The 19,716-nt window shown below is 41.0% G+C and overlaps 1 protein-coding gene across 1 annotated transcript in view; it reads left to right on the forward strand.

Annotated features, from left to right (window-relative positions):
* LOC118369378 (cadherin-23-like) overlaps positions 1-19,716 on the forward strand; it is a 625,272-nt gene that overhangs the window by 32,363 nt on the left and 573,193 nt on the right. Inside the window, 1 exon segment of the mRNA XM_052498286.1 lies at positions 14,465-14,574. Within this exon segment, the coding sequence (XP_052354246.1) occupies positions 14,490-14,574 (85 nt within the window). The 5' untranslated portion in view covers positions 14,465-14,489.

Consider the following 19,716-nt stretch of genomic DNA (forward strand, 5'->3'; position numbering starts at 1 on the left):
ATACTATGGATCATTTTGTTATTTGATTTTGAACTTTAGGACCACTTTAGAAATCCCCCCCCCCAAAAAAAAAAAGAAGGTTTCCTTTATGTGCCTTTTGGCACCCTCCCCACAGCATGGTGCTGCCACCAGCATGCTTCACCATAGGGATGGTGCCAGGTTTCCTTCAGATGTGACGCTTGGCATTCAGGCCAAAGAGTTCAATCTTGGTTTCATTAGACCAGAGTATCTTGTTTCTCATGGTCAGAGTTCTTTAGGTGCCTTTTGACAAACTCCAATCGGGCGGTCATGTACCTTTCACTGGGGAGTGGCTTCCGTCTGGCCACACTACCATAAAGGCCTGATTTTTGGAGTGCTGCAGAGATGGTTGTCCTTTTTGAACGTTCTCCCATCTTCACAGAGGAACTCTGGAGCTCTGTCACAATCACTGTCGGGTTAATGGTCACCTCCCTGACCAATGCCCTTCTCCCCTGATTGCTCAGTTACTGTCCGAGCGGCCAGCTCTAGGAAGAGTCTTGTTGGTTCTAAACTTCTTCCATTTAAGAATGATTGAGGCCACTGTGTTCTTGGGGACCTTCAATGCTGAATAAATTTTTTTGGTGCCTTTCCCAGATCTGTGTCGACACAATCGCGTCTCTGAGCTCTACGGACAATTCCTTCGACCTCATTGCTTGGTTTTTGCTCTGACATGCGCTTTCAACTGTTGGACCTTATATACAGTAGACAGGTGTGTGCCTTTCCAAATCATGTCCATTGAATTGAATTTACCACAGGTAGACTCCAATCAAGTTGTAGAAACATTTCCAGTCTCATAGAAAAGGGTCTGAATACTTATAAATAAGGTATTTCTGTTTTGTATAAATGATCAACATTTTATTTAAAACCCATTTTCACTTTGTCATTATGGGCTATTGTGTGTAGATTGATGTAGAAAACATTTACTTGAATCCCTTTTAGAACAGGGATGTAACAAAATGTGGAAAAGGTTAAGGTGTTTGAATACTTTCCAAATGCACTGTAGCTATGGATTTTAGGAGAGGACCAGCTGAAATTAGTTATTTTTTGCCCACTGGTCACTGCAAAATAGCACCTTTTATTTTGCCTTGAACTTGCCACGTTTACTATAAATGGGCATCTTAGCTAATGGGAATTGAAGGATAAGAAGTGAAATAGAGGTAGTGAAACAATGTGACATCTCTCAGTATATCATGGGTGTATACACTAAAAACCAAACGAAACCAAGCAAACAGGGAGGGATCTACCAGAACATGTCTGTTAAGAAACTCTCATTTTCGTTGCTATGTTTTGCTATGGACTGCTACAGTGTGCACTAATGAACAAACCCCAGTCGACTTAAGATGCGGATAGAATGTAAGTGTTGAGTTATCTTCCCTTGTGGCACCAACACTAGATTTGACACTCGACTCTGTGACATTAACAGTAAATACCAGTAAACAAAAACTGCAATTAGCAAGTAGCTTAATTAAGCCCTCTTCATATTAAGTGTTATTTTGCATCATTAATTTCAACCTTACAGTTGCCTTAGTGACACTGTGCTGGCAGATGAGCTCTCTAAATATCATTTACACTTCCCTTCCCTTTTCATTTTTCTTCAGACAGACTGAGTTTCCTGATACCATTAACACGTAGATAGCCTTATTATGGGGCATTTAAAAAGTGTGTGTAAGTGAGCAGTTCCTGTTAAATTCCCCATCTGCTAGTTGCCAGGCTGTTTTCGCACATATATATCGCTAAGCATAGACAACATAGCATTGCTTCCCCTCCGCCTAATAACATAGTTTACGTCATCTTACACACATCACTTAAAACCTCTTAAGACTCTAGGGGCAGTATTTCATTTTTGGATAAAAAGACGTGCCCGTTTTAAGCGCAATATTTTGTCACGAAAAGATGCTCGACTATGCATGGAATTGATAGCTTTGGAAAGAAAACACTCTGACGTTTCCAGAACTGCAAAGATTTTCACTGTGAGTGCCCTAGAAAAAAAGCTTCAGGCAAAACCAAGATGTTTCTGCAACCAGGAAATGAACAGGATTTCTGAAGCTACGTTTTGCATTGTCTCCTTATATGGCTGTGAATGCGCCAGGAATGAGCCTACCCTTTCTATCGTTTCCCCAAGGGGTCTGCAGCATTGTGACGTATTTGCAGGCATGTCATTGGAAGATTGACCATAAGAGACTACATTTGCCAAGTATCCGCACGGTGTCCTGCGTGGAAATTGGTGCGCAAAACTCAGCTGCTGGTATTTTTCCATGGGATTCTGAGAAAAACCATGCTTCCACGAACGGCATATCAATGAAGAGATATTTGACAAAACACCTTGAGGATTGATTCAAACAACGTTTGCCATTGTTTCGGTCGATATTATGGAGTTAATTCGGAAAAAAGTTTGACGTTTAGGTGACTGAATTTTCGGTTCGTTTCGGTAGCCAAATGTGTAGTAACAAAACGGAGCGATTTGTCCTACACAAAGAATCTTTCAGGAAAAACTGGACATCTGCTATGTAACTGAGAGTCTCCTCATTGAAACATCTGAAGTTCTTCAAAGGTAAATTATTTTATTTGATTGCTTTGCTGGTTTTTGTGAATATGTTGCGTGCTAAATGCTACGCTAAATGCTAAGCTAGCTATCAACACTCTTACACAAATTATTGATTTTCTATGGTTCAAAAGCATATTTTGAAAATCTGAGATGACAGTGTTGTTAAGAAAAGGCTAAGCTTGAGAACAGGCATATTTATTTCATTTCATTTGCGATTTTCAGAAATCGTTAACGTTGCGTTATGGTAATGAGCTTGAGCAGTAGTCACGATCCCGGATCCGGGATGGGGAGTTCTAAACTCCAGGATCCACACAATTCCTCAAAGATGTCTGTAAATTTATAAGGGCAGGAATGTTTTAGGTTTCACAGATGGGATCCAAACCCTGGTCTCCAACTTGGGAAACCAACTTCTTAACCATCAGGCCAAGAGGAAATTCTCCTTGGGCCGAGGGTAATCTTGATTTTGAAGTCGCAGGCAGGACTACTTTATCACGAGTGCTACTTTCCTCTGCTACACAGGAGGCATTCAGGTTCAGAAGTTGTTTTAATTTACAAATCGACAACATTAAATAAATAATCACACATTTCTAAAGCTATTCAATGAAACGTAAATACCTTGGAGCAGGCAAACCTGTCTTTTTCATTAAGAAACGAATGGCGCATCGGGTGACGATGACACTGAGAATGAGTGGGTTACAATGCTAAACTAGAACTAAAGTTGTGGTGGAATCTAGTAAAACTGAGCCTAGTTCTGCCTCGTTTTTAGTCGGAGTGGGGGTTTTGGACTGATGGAGTTACCTGGGAGGTCTCAATAAAAGTAATGGATGCATTGGATAATGTGGCATCAGTGAGAATTATAAGGTGAAGGAGACAGGTGGCAGGAATAAGGGGTGTCCACTGTCTCATCTGGAGGCAGTGACAAGAGTTGAAGTAACAAGTGACTTTGAAGAAAAAAAGGGTAGGGGAGAGTGGGGTAGTTGTTTTTTACACTCTATCAAGGGAAATATAGTATTCTTTCGAACAAAGTTATCTACATCTATACTGTGTATTCAGAAAGTATTCAGACCATGTGACTTTCCACATTTTGTTGTGTTACAGCCCTATTCTAAAATTGATGAGATTGTTTGTTCCCCTCAGTCTACACACAATACCACATAATGACGATGCAAAAACAGCGTTTTAGAATAGTTTGCACATTTCTTAAAAATAAAAAACAGATCACATTTACATAAGTATTCAGACCCTTTACTCAGTACTTTGTTGAAGCACCTTTGGCAGCGATTATAGCCTAGAGTATGATGCTACAAACCTGGCACACCTGTATTTGGGGAGTTTCCACCAATTATTTTCTGCATATCATCTCATGCTCTGTCAGGTTGGATGGGAATCATCACTGCACTAGGTGTCTCCAGAGATGTTGGATCGGGTTCAATTCCTGGCTCTGGCTGGGCTACTCAAGGACATCCAGAGACTTGTACCGAAGCAACACCTGTACTGTCTTGTCTGTGTGCTTAGGGACATTGTCCTGTTGGAAGGTGAACCTTCACCCAAGTCTGAGGTCCTGAGTGCTCCTGAGTGCTCTGGAGCAGGTTTTCATCTCTCTGTATCTTTGCTCCAGTCATCTTTCACTTGATCCTGACTAGTCTCCCAGTCCCTACTGCTGAAAAACATCCCCACAGCATGATGCTGCTATCACTTTGCTTCACCGTAGGGATGGTGCCACGTTTCCTCCAGATGTGACGCTTGGCATTCAGGCCAAATAGATTAGTCTTGGTTTCATCAAACCAGAGAATCTTGTTTGTCATGGTCAGAGTCCTTTAGATGCTTTTTGACAAACTCCAAGCGGGATGTCATTTTCCTTTTACTGAGGGGTGGCTTCCGTATGACCACTCTTCCATTAAGGCCTGATTTGTGGAGTGCTGCAGAGATGGCCGTCCTTCTGGAAGGTTCTCCCATCTCCACAGAGGAACTCTGGAGCTCTGTCAGAGTGACCATCGGGTTCTTGGTCACCTCCCTGACCATAGCCCTTCTCCCCCGATTACTCAGTTTGGCCTGGCGGCCAGCTCTTGGAAGAGTCTTGGTGGTTCCAAACTTCTTACATTTAAGAATGATGGAGGCAACTGTGTTCTTGGGGACCTTCAATGCTGCAGACATTTTTTGGTACCTTTTCCCAGATCTGTGCCTTGACATAACCTTGTCTCGGAGCTCTACAGACAACTCCTTCGACCTGATGGCTTGATTTTTGGTCTGAAATGCTCTGTCAACTTCAGGACCTTAAATACACTGGTGTGTACCTTTCAAAATCATGTCCAATCAATTGAAAATGATTGGTTGCCTCCAATTAAGTTGTAGAAACATCTCAATGGAAACAGGATGCACCGGAGCTCAATTTCAAATGTCAGAGCAAAGAGTCTGAGTACTGATGTAAATAAGGTATTTCGGTTTTGAAATTGGAATACATTTGCAAACCTTTCTAAAAACCTGTTTTCCCATTGTCATTACGTGGTATTGAGTGTATTTGTTACATTTTAGAATAAGGCTGCAATGTAACAAAACGTGGATAAAGTCAAAGGGTCTGAATACTTTATGAATGCACTGTACATACCGTATATATATATATATATATATATATATATATATATGGTAAGTTGAGCTGCAGGACAGGGTAAGTTAAAACCTGTTATGGCAAGGCGATCCCCGAGGGGAACTCCACCCCCCCATTCAGCTGAAAGTAGGGAGTTCAAAAATATTCTTTAGAAATATTTAACTTTCACACATTAACAAGTCCAATACAGCAAATTAAAGAAACATCTTGTTCATCTACCCATCATGTCCGATTTTTAAAATGTTTTACAGCGAAAACACAACATATATTTATGTTAGACCACCACCAAATCAAAGGAAAAACGCAGCCATTCTTTCCAGCCAAAGATGGAGTCACAAATGCAGGATTAGAGATAAAATGAATCACTAACCTTTAGACAATCTTCATCAGATGACACTCATATGACATGTTACACAATACATTTATGTTTTGTTCGATAATATGCATATTTATATCTACAAATCTCGGTTTACATTGACGCCATGTTCAGAAATGCCTCCAAAATATCCGGAGGAATTATAGAAAGCTACGCCAGATAACAGAAATACTCATCATAAACTTTGACTAAAAATACATGTTCTACATATAATTAAAGTAACACTGGTTCTTAATGCAACCGCTGTGTCACATTTGTTTTTTTAATGTTACGAAAAAAGCCTACCATGCAATAATCTGAGACAGAGCTCTGACGTAAAAGTATTTCTCCGCCATGTTGGAGTCAGAAATACGAAATTACATCATAAATATTCCCTTACCTTTGATCTTTCATCAGAATGCAGTGCAAGATGTCCTAATTCCACAATAAATCGTTGTTTTGTTCCATAATGTCCAATACTAGTGTCCAATTAGCTGCATTTGCTAGCACTTTTAACTCACGTGCGCAAAAGCGGACGCTGGTCCAGGACAACTCACACGAAAACTTCAAAAAGGTATATTCCAGGTCGAATAAACTGGTCAAACTAAGTAGAGAATCAATCTTCAGGATGTTATTTTCATATATATCCAATAACGTTCCAACCGGATAATACGATTTCAGATGCAGCCAAATGGAACGACGGTGGCACCCGCAGGGAAATTGCATTCTGCCAAGACCGTGACTATTTTCCCTCCCATTCGGGAGTAAATGAGCCCTATGAGTTCTGTTATACTCACAGACATAATTCAAACAGTTTTAGAAACTTCAGAGTGTTTTCTATCCAATAGTAATAATAATATGCATATATTAGCAATCTAGGACAGAGTAGGATGCAGTTCACTATGGGCACGCAATTCATCCAAAGTGAAAATACTGCCCCCTATCCTCAAGTTTTAAGCCGCCTACACATCTGTTCTGAATGAAATGTAACGTCTACCTTTTATTTTTTTGAACACAATTCATTATAATCCCTTTTTGTCTTTTAATAATTTTAAGCATATTTTAACACTGGCTTAACAACTAACAAACACTGCACTTTAACATTGTTGTTACCTCATATGTCAGCATAATGCTTTGCATTACACCTGGGAAGAAAACACTTCAATTTGGCTCAACCATTGGCTTAGCTAATCCCATGGCCAGGCTCAATTTACCCCAAGGCAAACATTTTGACTATATCACCCTCCTTGGCATTTTTCCTATTTTGTTGCCTTACAACCTGGAATTAAAATAGATTTGGGGGGTTGTATCATTTGATTTACCCAACATGCCTACCACTTTGAAGATGCTAAATATCTTTTGTGAAACAAACAAGAAATAATACAAAACCAATATTTTGTAGAGCCACCTTTTGCAGCAATTACAGCAGCAAGTCTCTTGAGGTATGTCTCTATATGCTTGGCACATCTAACCACTGGGACTTTTGCCCATTCTTCAAGGCAAAAGTGCTCCAGCGCCTTGAGCTCCTCAAATTTAGTCTCATCTAACCAGAGTACCTTCTTCCATATGTTTTAGGGAGTCTCCCACATGCCTTTTGGCAAACACCAAATGAGTTTGCTTATTTTTTTCTTTTAGCAATGGCTTTTTTTCTGGCCACTCTTCCGTAAAGCCCAGCTCTGTGGAGTGTACGGCTTAAAGTGGTTCTATGAACAGATACTCCAATCTCCGCTGTGGAGCTTTGCAGCTCCATCAGGGTTATCTTTGGTCTCTTTGTTGCCTCTCTGATTAATGACCTCCTTGCCTGGTCTGTGAGTTTTGGTGGGCTGCCCTCTCTTGGCAGGTTTGTTGGGGTGCCATATTCTTTACATTTTTTGATAATGGATTTAGTGGTGTGCTGTGGGATGTTTGTGATATTTTTTTATAACCCAACCCTGATCTGTACTTCTCCACAACTTTGTCCCTGACCTGTTTGGAGAACTCCTTGGTCTTCATGGTGCCACTTGCTTGATGGTGCCTTTTGCTTGGTGGTGTTGCAGACTCTGGGGCCATTCAGAACTGGTGTATATATACTGCGATCATGTGACACTTAGATTGCACACAGGTGGACTTTGTTTAAATAATTATGTGAATTATGTGAGGTAATTGGTTGCACCAGAACTTATTTAGGGGCTTCATAGCAAAGGGGTTGAATACATATGCATGCCCCAATTTTCTGTTTTTTAGCTCTTTTTTTTCATTACACTTCACCAATTTGGACTATGTTGTGTATGTCCATTCCATGAAATCCAAATAAAAATCCATTTAAATTACAGGTTGTATTGCAACAAAATAGGAAAAATACCAAGGGGGTGAATACTTTTGCAAGGCATCATGAAACCCTTAACACAAATTAATTTGACATAGTTAAAAAATATATATATATTTTTTTACCTTACTTGCTTACCACTTTTTTCATGTGGTTTCTTCCTTCTCTTCCTAAATATTTGGTCAAATTATTAATTTGTGTGGTTTCCTAGAAACATAGGTTGCTCAACTTACCCCTTTGGCTTCACTAACCCCACTCCCCGTTAGTAGTCACCAGTGAATGTTTCTCGCCAACCGAGTGATCCTGACATATTGCATGTGAAAAAGGTGGACTTTGTATACATTTTTGCGATGGTCATAAACTGCACAGTACAAATGGAGAAAGAATTTGAGAAAATTAGCATCATTGTGAGCCTGAATGCTTTTTGGGACTTCACAGCAGAGGTCTTGCAAGGAATCCTGTCGATTACTGTATCGCCCTCACAGGCACCGGAGTCTCTGTAGGGAGTTGATTTTGATTGGACTGTGACTGAAGGAGAAGGATTGGTTTTGATTGGTCTATTTTTATTTTATTTTATGATGTTGTTTCCCCCCCCCCACACACCTTTCTCGTTCACTACCCCGTCCTGTAGGTGGGGTCAGTAAACCTTTTAAATTCTAGTCTGCCATAAACCTTCACAGAAAAAGAAGGCAATGTGTCCGCGCCTGCACAGAACTCCAACAAGTACCGAACTTCGACACAGACACGCGAGGAGCTCCGAAGGACTAAACAGCAAAGAAAAACATTGAATGGAAATACCTCATGAGTTAGCAAATGTTTGTGTTCAAATTCTGCTCCTCATTTTTGGATATAGATTTAAGACAGAATGGAAGCAAATCTCTAACATATCACATCATATGCTTCAGCAAAGATTGTTACATGATCCCATGACATTTGGTAGAAATATTTGCCTTTTCTCAATTGGACACAAGTCCGCCCTCTCCTTAACTTCTCCGCCTTCCTCTCTGTGACCCGGAAAAATAGAAGTGGTCGACCATATGTAGGAGAGAGTCAATTTGTTATAAGGTGAACGTAGGAGTTTGCGCCTGTCCTTGATTGCGGAGAAAAGCTTGCACACATTTAAAAATGATATGCTACTTAATCATTTTATCTATAAAATGTATGGCACAACTAGCTAAATTTTATTTTTACCACTTTACACATGTATTTTGCGATTCCATCTCTGGTAATGTAATTTTCATACAAGCATATTTCTTTCCATGTTTCTTCTACTCTTGACCTTTGTCAGAAGGAGGCGACAAGAGGACGGAGGTGAGGATCTGAGGAATCAAGGAAATCTAATTGAGATTCCCCCAATGTCTTTGTGTCTTTCTAAAACTGAGGGGGGCCAAAATGTAATGGGGGGGAAGGAATGAGAACACAGGACCATCTGGATTAAAGTGGAATTTCACCCTCGCTTTGCCACGGGATATAGTCATTACTATTAACAACATTACATTTTTATCGTAATCACAATTATCCAATCCGTAAGCTAGAACTTACAACTCCCTGTGTTTTAGTCTGCTCATAGTGAAACTAGGTAGAAGGGAAGTGCCCACAAACTTGAACAAAGGCAGCATTGTGTACTTCGAACGACCAACACACAAAGATCTCAGAACTTCTCTGTTTGTTGTCATGCCAATCGCCATAAGCACGAGTCTCAGCTTCCCCAGCCCACCATGCCAAACACCATTGCTAGTGTACCGAAGCCAGATACAGAACTATGGCTGTGTTTAGTTCTGAAAAATCTGATTTGATTAAGACCAATTAGTGGAAAAAATATCAAAATTGGTCTGCCTATGTCAATGCAGCCAGTGTGACTCAGCATAAGACTGTGTAGGCCTGAAGTCTCCAACCCTGTTTCTGGAGAGCAAACCTCCTGTAGGTGTTCGCTCCAACCCCAGTTGTAACTAACCTGGTTCAGTTTATCAACCAGCTAATTATAAGAATCAGCTGTGCTAGATTAGGGTTGGAGTGAAAATCTACGGTAGCTCTCCAGGAACAGGGTTGGAGAGCCCTGATGTCAAACCAACATAAAATAAATATGGATATTTTGTATCAATCTTTGAAATTTGTCTGCCCTGATGGATTCCCCAAATATTTTTTATATAAGCTGTACAGGGCTCTGTTGCATCAAACAGATGCTAGACATTCAGATATCCAAATAATGTTATTATATCCAAATAATGTTAGTTTATTTGTACACTATTTCATGCTTACTTAACCTCATAGTCTACCAATACCGGATCCGGGTTCGTGACTACGGCTCAAGCTCATTAGCATAACGCACAATGCGAAAAAATATTCCTAAAAATATTTAACCTCCACACATTAACAAGTATAATAGCTCAAATGAAAGATAAACAAGTTGTTTATCTACCCAGCAAGTCAGATTTCTAAAATGTTTTACGATGAAAACATAGCACATATTTATGTCAAACCACCACCACAGACATAGCTCATTTGCATAGCCAAGTAGGAAAAAATATGCAATCAACAAACGCAGGATTAAAAGAAAAATCATTTCACTAACCTTTTGAAATCTTCATCAGATGACATAACATGTTACACAGTACATTCATTTTTTTTTCAATAATCTGCAATATATATCCATAAATCTCTGTTTACAATGATGAATCGTTCAAAAAATGCTACTAAAATGTCAGGAGAAATGCCGATAGCTCCGGCAGATAACGTCAGCTAACAAGGAATACACATCATAAACTTTGACTAAATATGCATGTTTTCCATATGTATAGGAAGATACACTTCTTCTAAATGCAATCGCTGTGTTACATTTATTTTTAACGTTACAGGTTGCGTTCACTAGGCTATACTAGGAGTCGGCGCTCCAAAATTAGCATTATCGCTCCTCTATCTTGGAGTCGACAGAAACCCAAATTTACCACATAAATATTCCCTTACCTTTGCTGTTCTTCCATCAAGAGACCTGGAAGGGATTATACTTACCAAACCAGCGTTTAGTTTTCAAGTCTGTGTCTTTCGGTTCTCAAAATAGCCACATTTCGGTCGAAATGTAGGCAAAATTCAAGTGGATGCGCACCAAAACGTCGAAATTACATATTATATGTCGAGTAAACTTGTCAAACTATGTTCATAATTAAGCTTTAACATGTTATAAAGGTGCACAGAAATCGTGAGGACGAACAGAAACACACACGTCGTTTAATCGATCCTGAAGAAAATACATCACCCGGCCAGAGCGCGCGTAACAGTCACCTTTTTTTCCGCTTGGCCGAGAGGTTTCGGCTCGCTCAAACTCCCGTGAGCGCGCGATTCTCACAATGAGAAGCCCCATTGAAAGCAGGCTTCGCGCTGAACACGTACAGACTGTTCCCAGAGCGGTAGCTGTTTGGGAAGTGCGTGTGAGATGACGTCAAAGTTGGGCCAACTTTTTCCATGACAAGAGAGCATTTGGGAGAATGCATGCCCTGAGTTCTGCTTTACATAGAGACAAAATTTAAACGGTTTTAGAAGCTTTAGAGTTTTCTATTCGATAATATTTTTTATATGCATATATTAGCAATTTTGGGGAAAAATATTTTCAGTTTGGGCACGCACTTTCTCCAACAGGGGCAGTATAGAGCAAGAGTTCTAAGAGGTTAAGAGAACTGGGTATTCAACAAGAATGTTAACATATCCAAAGAAAATTGGAATAACAGTGTAGTAAAGTTCAGTATGTCTCAGGCATATAGAGACACAAGTGCAGAGAATGGCAGCTACAGATTGTTATACTAGATAATGTGATATACCCAAGGAACTTGATCGAGTCAGGTGGGTGTCCACCCCAAAGTGCTACATGTCTCGGTCAATGAGTGAGAAGATTTGAAATAGACACAATGCTGGTGCACTTATTGTTGGATTACTTTATGGAGAAACAAATATTTATTTTAACAATGGAGCATTTTCTAAATTCAAACTGACTCCAGTTGCACACTGGACACAGAGAGTCTCCTGTTTCTTAGAATCATAGAAGAAGACAACATCGCAAAAATTCTCTGTGCTCCACCAAACTGTACCTATCCTGTAACTTCCAGTATTGGATTCCAAAATCTTTGGTTAAATCACATTATCTGGTGTAAAAATCTGTAGCCAAGAGAACTGGTAATCAGCAGATGATGGGAGAAGTGATCATAATGAAAATGCAATTCTCAAGAAACATACAGTAAGTTCAGTTGATACTTGTAAAGCTGTGGAAGGAGTGCCATTCAGCTCCTCATGAGTCATCTGCTTGAATTCCAGCAGAGGGATACAGTTCATGGGATACCATGACACACGCAGGCAAAATAATTACGTTTCTTTAATCTAGAATCCTTTCCAAGAAGAAGCCCAGGCACCACATGGCAGTATCTAATTACAGCAATGTCTATCAGGCATGCTGAGGCAAATATGTTTATAGTAAAACCAGCTTCAGTTTTAGATTTACCAAATAAATGGTTTTATTGTCAGCGTCAGTGGTGTATAGGTGAGGACTGAGTCAAGCGCAGGAAACAGAACTGAGTAAAAATAACGTACTTTACTCGGGACAAATAAACAGTACAATAAATCCATGTAGGGATAACAAACCCTAACACACAAGACTAACACAAAACAGGAACAATCACGCACAAAACATAATGAGAACCATATGGTTAAATAGGGAAATAATAATAGTGTAATGGGAACCAAGTGTACAATCAAGACATAACAAATGGAAAAATAAATGTGGATCGGTGGCAGCTAAAGCCGGTGACGACGCCCGGACAAGGAGAGGCACCAACTTTGGCAGAAGTGGTGACATTTATAATTGTTCCTCATTACTGTTTGCTAGTAAACTTGGCTAGCTAGCTTTCTGGAAATGCCATAATTGTTATTTACATCTTTTTGGAATCCTGTCTTGCGTTATGCCTATAATTTTGTGAGATTGAAATGCATCCACATTCATAATCATAACCGTTGTCAACCATCGTCAATTATGTTACATAGCTAGCTAGTAAAATTATTTACAGTGGCTGACATTACACTTTTGCTCACATGTTACAAATACAAGTTAGCAGGCGCCAGGCTAACTAGCTAGCCAACTCCAGTCATGTGCTAACGTTTGCTGGTAAACCTACCTTTAGGTTGCTGGGTGTAACATTGTTGCTTGCTGTTTAGTAGCGAGCCATATTTACGACTAAAAAGAGAAGAGGTTTTACAATCGAGATACTAAATATCTCTTATAGTTTTAGTCATAGATATGGCTACTGGTAGTTGTTTAGCTAGCTAACTTAGTTAACCAGCTACCTAGTTAGCTAAATTAGCAAACAGAAAAATAATCGGATTTCTCCTCACTCTAACTGTCAAGACTTCCGCCGAGGTAGGTCCCTCTCCTTGTTCGGGCGGCGTTCGGCGGTCTTCTAGCCATCGCCGATCCACCTTTAATTTTCCATTAGTTTTGTCTTGTTTTCCCGCACACCTGGTTTACATTCCCTCATTACTCGTCTTGCATATAACCCTCTGTTTCCCCCCATGTCTGTGTGTGGAATTGTTATATGTAAATGTATGTGTACTCCAGGCTGGTTTGCGGCGGGTTATTGTAACCCGTGTGGATTTAGTTTTCTTAGTACCTACGGAGAGTGTTTTGTTCGCCTCAATAAAGGGCTCAGTTTGATACCCATTTCTGCTCTCCAGCACCTGACCTTTCTGCAGCCAGTTACGCACTCCTTTACACTAACAAGTAGTATGTTAGCCAGAAATACACACTATGGGTTTCAGTAGATGAACTAAAGTTAGCTAGGTGCCTTGCTGAATAAATATCTAACTTAGCTAGGCACCGTATTTGTATATGTGACCTCTTGGTTCTGACATCGGCTGTAGCTGAGCTTCTAAAGTTAGCTAAATCCAACGCTTTCATTTCGAATCTTCGCTATATTGCAGTTAAAACATGTATGGTTGAATGTCACCATGTAGCTAATAGAGGTTCCATTGTCGAATTCGTGTTCATGAGAGGAATCACTTGAAGCCGTTGCATCTGGACAGTTTCCACCAAAGGATTGTTGTTAGTGTCCGCCTTCTTTTCAAAAAAGCCCGTCTTGGGGAGGGACGGGGGCCAGAGCATGAAGCACCACCCAACACAAGTTGTAGTCTTTCAAAGACTGGTATAAATGCTGCTTGTATATTTAGCAGAGAATCTGCCGATAGGAATATTGCTGAAAGATGTCCAATGGCTCTATTGAACAAGGACAACCATATCTACACCCACAAAAACAAATAATGCAATCAGTGTAACACAGACTCCCCCCAAACCATCAATACACTGGAAGTCGTCACAGCGTGTATCATTCAGCGAGCGAATCCCTGACCTACTACCTTCCTGGCCTGCCACATCTCACTGTCCAAGAAACAATTCAGACATTATGAAAACAAGCCCTGATTCCCCCACTGTGAAATTTCCCTTTAAATGTTTTGAAAAACCGCCCTGCTTCTAAATGTTCTGAACACTTGCTCCTTCTCATAAAACCTTACTTTGTTTACTCTCTGAGGCTGACATTGAACATTGTCTTTAAACACACACACAGACATGCTGAGTATTTCCTATATGTGTGTATGTTGCAGTGCGGACCAGGAGCAGGAGCAGGCGATGTTGTGGAGTGTGGGTTTTGGTGGCAGGATGACTGTGGCCAAGCTCCTCCTATTCTTCTTCATCCTCCGCACGTTTTGCGAAGGTGAGTCCCCACTACTTACTTTCCACTGTCCTTCCATCCATCACACTCTGCTCCTTATTCTCTCTTTTCTCCCTCTTCTCTACCCTTTTATTCTTGCTCTCTCTTCTCTGAACCCCTATTTTTTACCCTTTGTATAAATGTTTTCTTTGTTTTACGTTTCTATTATTATCCCCCTTATCACTTCTTGTCTCTCTAGTCAAGCTTTCTTCATCTACACCTGATGATCGATGTGGCACAATTTGTCTGTTTGATTCGTGTGTGTGTGTGTGTGTGTGTGTGTGTGTGTGTGTGTGTGTGTGTGTGTGTGTGTGTGTGTGTGTGTGTGTGTGTGTGTGTGTGTGTGTGTGTGTGTGTGTGTGTGTGTGTGTGTGTGCGTGTGCGTGTCGTTTTAAGACAAATAAGTTAAGAAAATATTTACTAAATAAATTAAAGTTAAAAAAAAATAAAAGTAACACAATAAAATAACAATAGCGAGGGTATATACAGGGGGTATTTGGTCTTTTGGTATCTAGTTAGGATCCCCAATAGCTGTTGCAAAAGCAGCAGCTACTCTTCCTGGGGTCCACACAAAACATGACATAATACAGAACATTAATAGACAAGGACAGAATGACATACATTTTTCAAGGCACACGTAGCCTACATATCAATACATACACACAAACTATCTCGGTCAAATAGGGGAGAGTTGTTGTGCCATGAGGCGTTGCTTTCTATGTTTTTTGAAAGCAGGTTTGCTGTTTATTTGAGCAATATGAGATGGAAAGGAGTTTCAACCAATAATGGCTCTATATAATACTGTATGCTTTCTTGAATTTGTTCTGGATTTGGGGACTGTGAAAAGACCCCTGGTGGCATGCCTGGTGCGGTAAGTTTGTGTGTCAGAGCTGTCTGTAAGTTGACTATGCAAACAATTTGGGATTTTCAGCACATTAATGTTTCTTATAAAAATAAGAAGTGATGCAGCCAGTCTCTCCTCAGCTCTTAGCCAAGAGAGACTGGCATGCATAGTATTTATATCAGCCCTCTGATTACAATGAAGAGCAAGACTTGCAACTCTGTTCTGGGACAGCTGCAGCTTAACTACAGTCAGTCTTTCCTTGCAAAATTCGACCACACGACTGGTCAATAATCAAGATGAGACAAAACTAGAGCCTGTAGAACTTGCTTTTTGGAGTGCGGTGTCAAAAAAGCAGAGCGTATCTTTATTTCGGACAGACCTCTCCCCATCTTTACAACCAGTGAATCTACAGTGCAATCGGAAAGTATTCAGACCCCTTGACTTTTTCCACATTTTGTTACGTTACAGCCTTATTCTAAAATGTATCAATTTTTTTTTCTTTCAATCATCAATCTACAAACACAACCCCTTAATGACAAAACAAAAACAGGTTTTTAGAATTGTTTTTTTTTAAACACAGAAAAAAACAGAAATATTACATTTACATAAGTATTCAGACCATTTACTCAGTTGTTTGCTGAAGCACGTTTGGCAATGATTACAGCCTAGAGTCTTCTTAGTTATGACGCTACAAGCTTGGCACATCTGTATTTTATTTGGGGAGTTTCTCCCATTCTTCTCTTCAGATCCTCTCAAGCTCTGTCAGGTTGGATGGGGACTGTCGCTGCACAGCTATTTCCAGGTCTCTCCAGAAACTGTTCGATCAGGTTCAAGTCCGGGCTCTAGCTGGGCCACTCAAGGACATTCAGAGGTCCTGAGCTCTCTGGAGCAGTTTTTGATCAAGGATCTCTCTGTATTTTTCTCCGTTCATCTTTTCCTCGATCCTGACTAATCGCTTGGCATTATAATTCAATCTTGGTTTCATCAGACCAGAGAATCTTGTTTCTCATGAGTCTTTAGATGCCTTTAGGCAAACTCCAAATGGGTGGTCATGTGCCTTTCTTACTGAGGATTGGCTTCCGCCTGGCCTCTCTACCATAAAGGCCTGACAGGTGGAGTGCTTTAAGGTTCTGTAAGGTTCTTCTATCTCCATAGAGGAACTCTGGAGCTCTGTCAGAGTGACCATCGGTTTCTTGGTCACCTCCCTGACCAAGGCCCTTCTCCACCGATTGCTCAGTTTGGCCGTGCAGCCAGCTCTAGGAAGAGTCTTGGTGGTTCCAAACAGCTTCCATTTAAGAATGATGGAGGCCACTGTGTTCTTGGGGACCTTCAATAAGGCAGAAATGTTTTGGTACCCTTCCTTTTCGACACAAGCCTGTCTTGGAGCTCTACAGACAATTCATGCTATCACGTTTTAGGGAAGACCCAGATGCAGACATTGTCGAAATAACAAAGTTTATTTCTGGGAACAGTGGGCCGGCAAATCGACAGGTCAGCTCCCAGATCAGAGTACAAAAATAGAACAGCAGGCAGTCTCACGGTCAGGGCAGGCAGAGATCAATGATCCAGTGGGATGTGACTAGGTACAGAATGGCAAGCAGAATGGTCACAACCAGGAACTAGAAACAGACATGAGCAAGGGGAGAAACACTGGTAGGCTTGACAATCAAAACGAACTGGCAACAGGCCACAGAGAGCACAGGTATAAATACACTGGGGATAAGATGTGCGACACCTGGAGGGGGATGGAGGCAAGCACAAAGACAGCACAAAGACAGGTGAAACATCAGGACAGAGATCATCAACCTCGGATTAGACAAATATTTTTTCTTCAACAAGCAGGACCCACAGGATGTACTTCAGACACCCGACCAGGCCAAAATCCCTGTCATTGGCAAGAGAAAGAGAGGCAAGTGGGAAACCTGTCAGTATTACTTGCCAACGTACACTCATTGGACAGTATATTAGACTAGGTACGATCACGAATATCCTACCAACGGGACATCAAAAACTTTAACCTCTTATGTTTAACCGTATAGTGGCTAAATGACGACATGGATATTCAGCTTGTGGGATATATGCTGCACTGGCTAGATAGAACAGCACACAGGTAAGACGAGGGGGGGGCAGTCTGTGCATATTTGTAAACAACATCTGGTGCACAAAATCTAAGGAAGTCTCTAGATTTTATTCGCCTGAAGTAGAGTATCTAATAATAAGCTGTAGACCACACTATTTGCCAAGAGAGTTTGTCTATATTTTTTTTCTTGGCTGTTTATTTATCACCTAAGACCGCACTCAGTTAACTGTATAAGGAAATAAGCAAACAGCAAACCGCTCACCCAGAGGCGGCGCTCCTAGTGGCCGGCGACTTTAATGCATGGAAACTTAAATCAGTTTTACCTAATTTCTATCAGCATATTAAATGTCAACCAGAGGGACTTCAATTCTGCCCTTTACTCCACGCACAGAGACGCATACAAAGCTCTCCCTCGCCCTCCATTTGGCAAACCTGACCACAATTCGATCCTCCTAATTCCTGCTTACAAGTAAAAATTAAAGCAGGAAGCACCAGTGACTCGGTTTAAACTAAAGGACTGTTTTGCTAGCACAAACTTGAATATGTTCCGGGATTCTTGGCATTGATGGCATTGATGAGTACACCACATCAGTCACTGGCTTTATCACAGTGACTTTACGTACATACCCCAACCAGAAGCCATGGATTACAGGCAACATTCACACTGAGCTAAAGGGTAGAGCTGCCACTTTCAAGGTGTGGGACTCTAACCCAGAAGCTTATAAGAAATCCTGCTATGCCCTCCAACGAACCATCAAACAGGCAAAGCGCAAATACAGGACTAAGATTGAATCATACTACACCGGTTCCGATGCTAGTCTTATGTGGCAGGGCCTACAAACCTTTACAGACTACAAAGGAAATCACAGCTGAGAGCTGCCGAGTGACACGAGCCTACCAGACGAGCTAAATCACTTCTATGCTCGCTTCGAGGCAAGCAACACAGAGGCATGCTTGAGAGCATGAGCTGTTCCAGACAACTGTGTGATCACGCTCTCCATAGCCGACGTGAGTAAGACCTTTAAACAGGTCAACATTCATAAGGCCACGAGGCCAGATGGATTACCAGGACGTGTGCTCCGGGCATGTGCTGACCAACTGGCAGGTGTCTTCACTTACATTTTCAACATTGTCCCTGATTGAGTCTGTAATACCAACATGTTTCAAGCAGACCACCATAGTCCCTGTGCACAAGAACACAAAGGCAACCTGCCTAAATGACTACAGACTCGTAGCACTCACATCCATAGCCATGAAGTGCTTTGAAAGGCTGGTAATGGCTCACACTAACACCATTATCCCAGAAACCCTAGACCCACTCCAATTTGCATACCGCACAAACAGATCCACAGATGATGCAATCTCTATTGCAGTCCCCACTTCCCTTTCCCACCTGGACAAAAGGTACACCTACGTTTGAATGCTATTCATTGACTACAGCTCAGCGTTCAACACAGTAGTGCCCTCAAACCTCATCACTAAGCTAAGGATCCTGGGACTAAACACCTCCCTTTGCAACTGGTTCCTGGACTGCCTGACGGGCCGCCTCCAGGTGGTGAGGGTAGGTAGCAACAGTATGTACATGTAGGTATAGTTAAATTGACTTTGCATATATGATAAACAGAGAGTAGAGGCAGCGTAAAAGAGGGGTTGGCGGTTGGGGGGTGGCGGGACATAATGCAGATAGTACGGGTAGCCATCGTTACTTGGCTACCCGTACTATCTGCATTATGTCCCGCCACCCCCCAACCGCCAACCCCCCTTTTACGCTGCTTCTACTCTCTGTTAACCTGTCATATATGCATAGTCACTTTAACTATACCTACATGTACATACTGCCTCAATTAGTCCGACTAACCGATGCCTGTATATAGCCTCGCTACTGTTATTTTCACTGTCTTTTAACTGTTTTTATTTCTTTATCTATTGTTCTCCTAATACCTAGTTTTTACTTAAAAATTGCCCTGTTGATCAGTAAGCATTTCACTGTAAGGTCTATCTATACCTGTTGTTTCCGTGCACATGACAAATAAACATTGATTTGATTTGACACATGGCTTGTTTTTTTCTCTGATATGCACTGTCAACTGTGGAACATTATATATATGTGTGTGTAACAACTGCTTAACACTATTGGCTACTTTAAGCTTAAACTCTATTGGACCAGTTAGATTCGCTACTAGAGCAGTAGGGAGAAATGCAAACCGCACAACTGAATATT

Source organism: Oncorhynchus keta, chromosome 36 (genome assembly GCF_023373465.1).
Source record: "Oncorhynchus keta strain PuntledgeMale-10-30-2019 chromosome 36, Oket_V2, whole genome shotgun sequence".
In the NCBI taxonomy this organism is placed as follows: domain Eukaryota; kingdom Metazoa; phylum Chordata; class Actinopteri; order Salmoniformes; family Salmonidae; genus Oncorhynchus; species Oncorhynchus keta.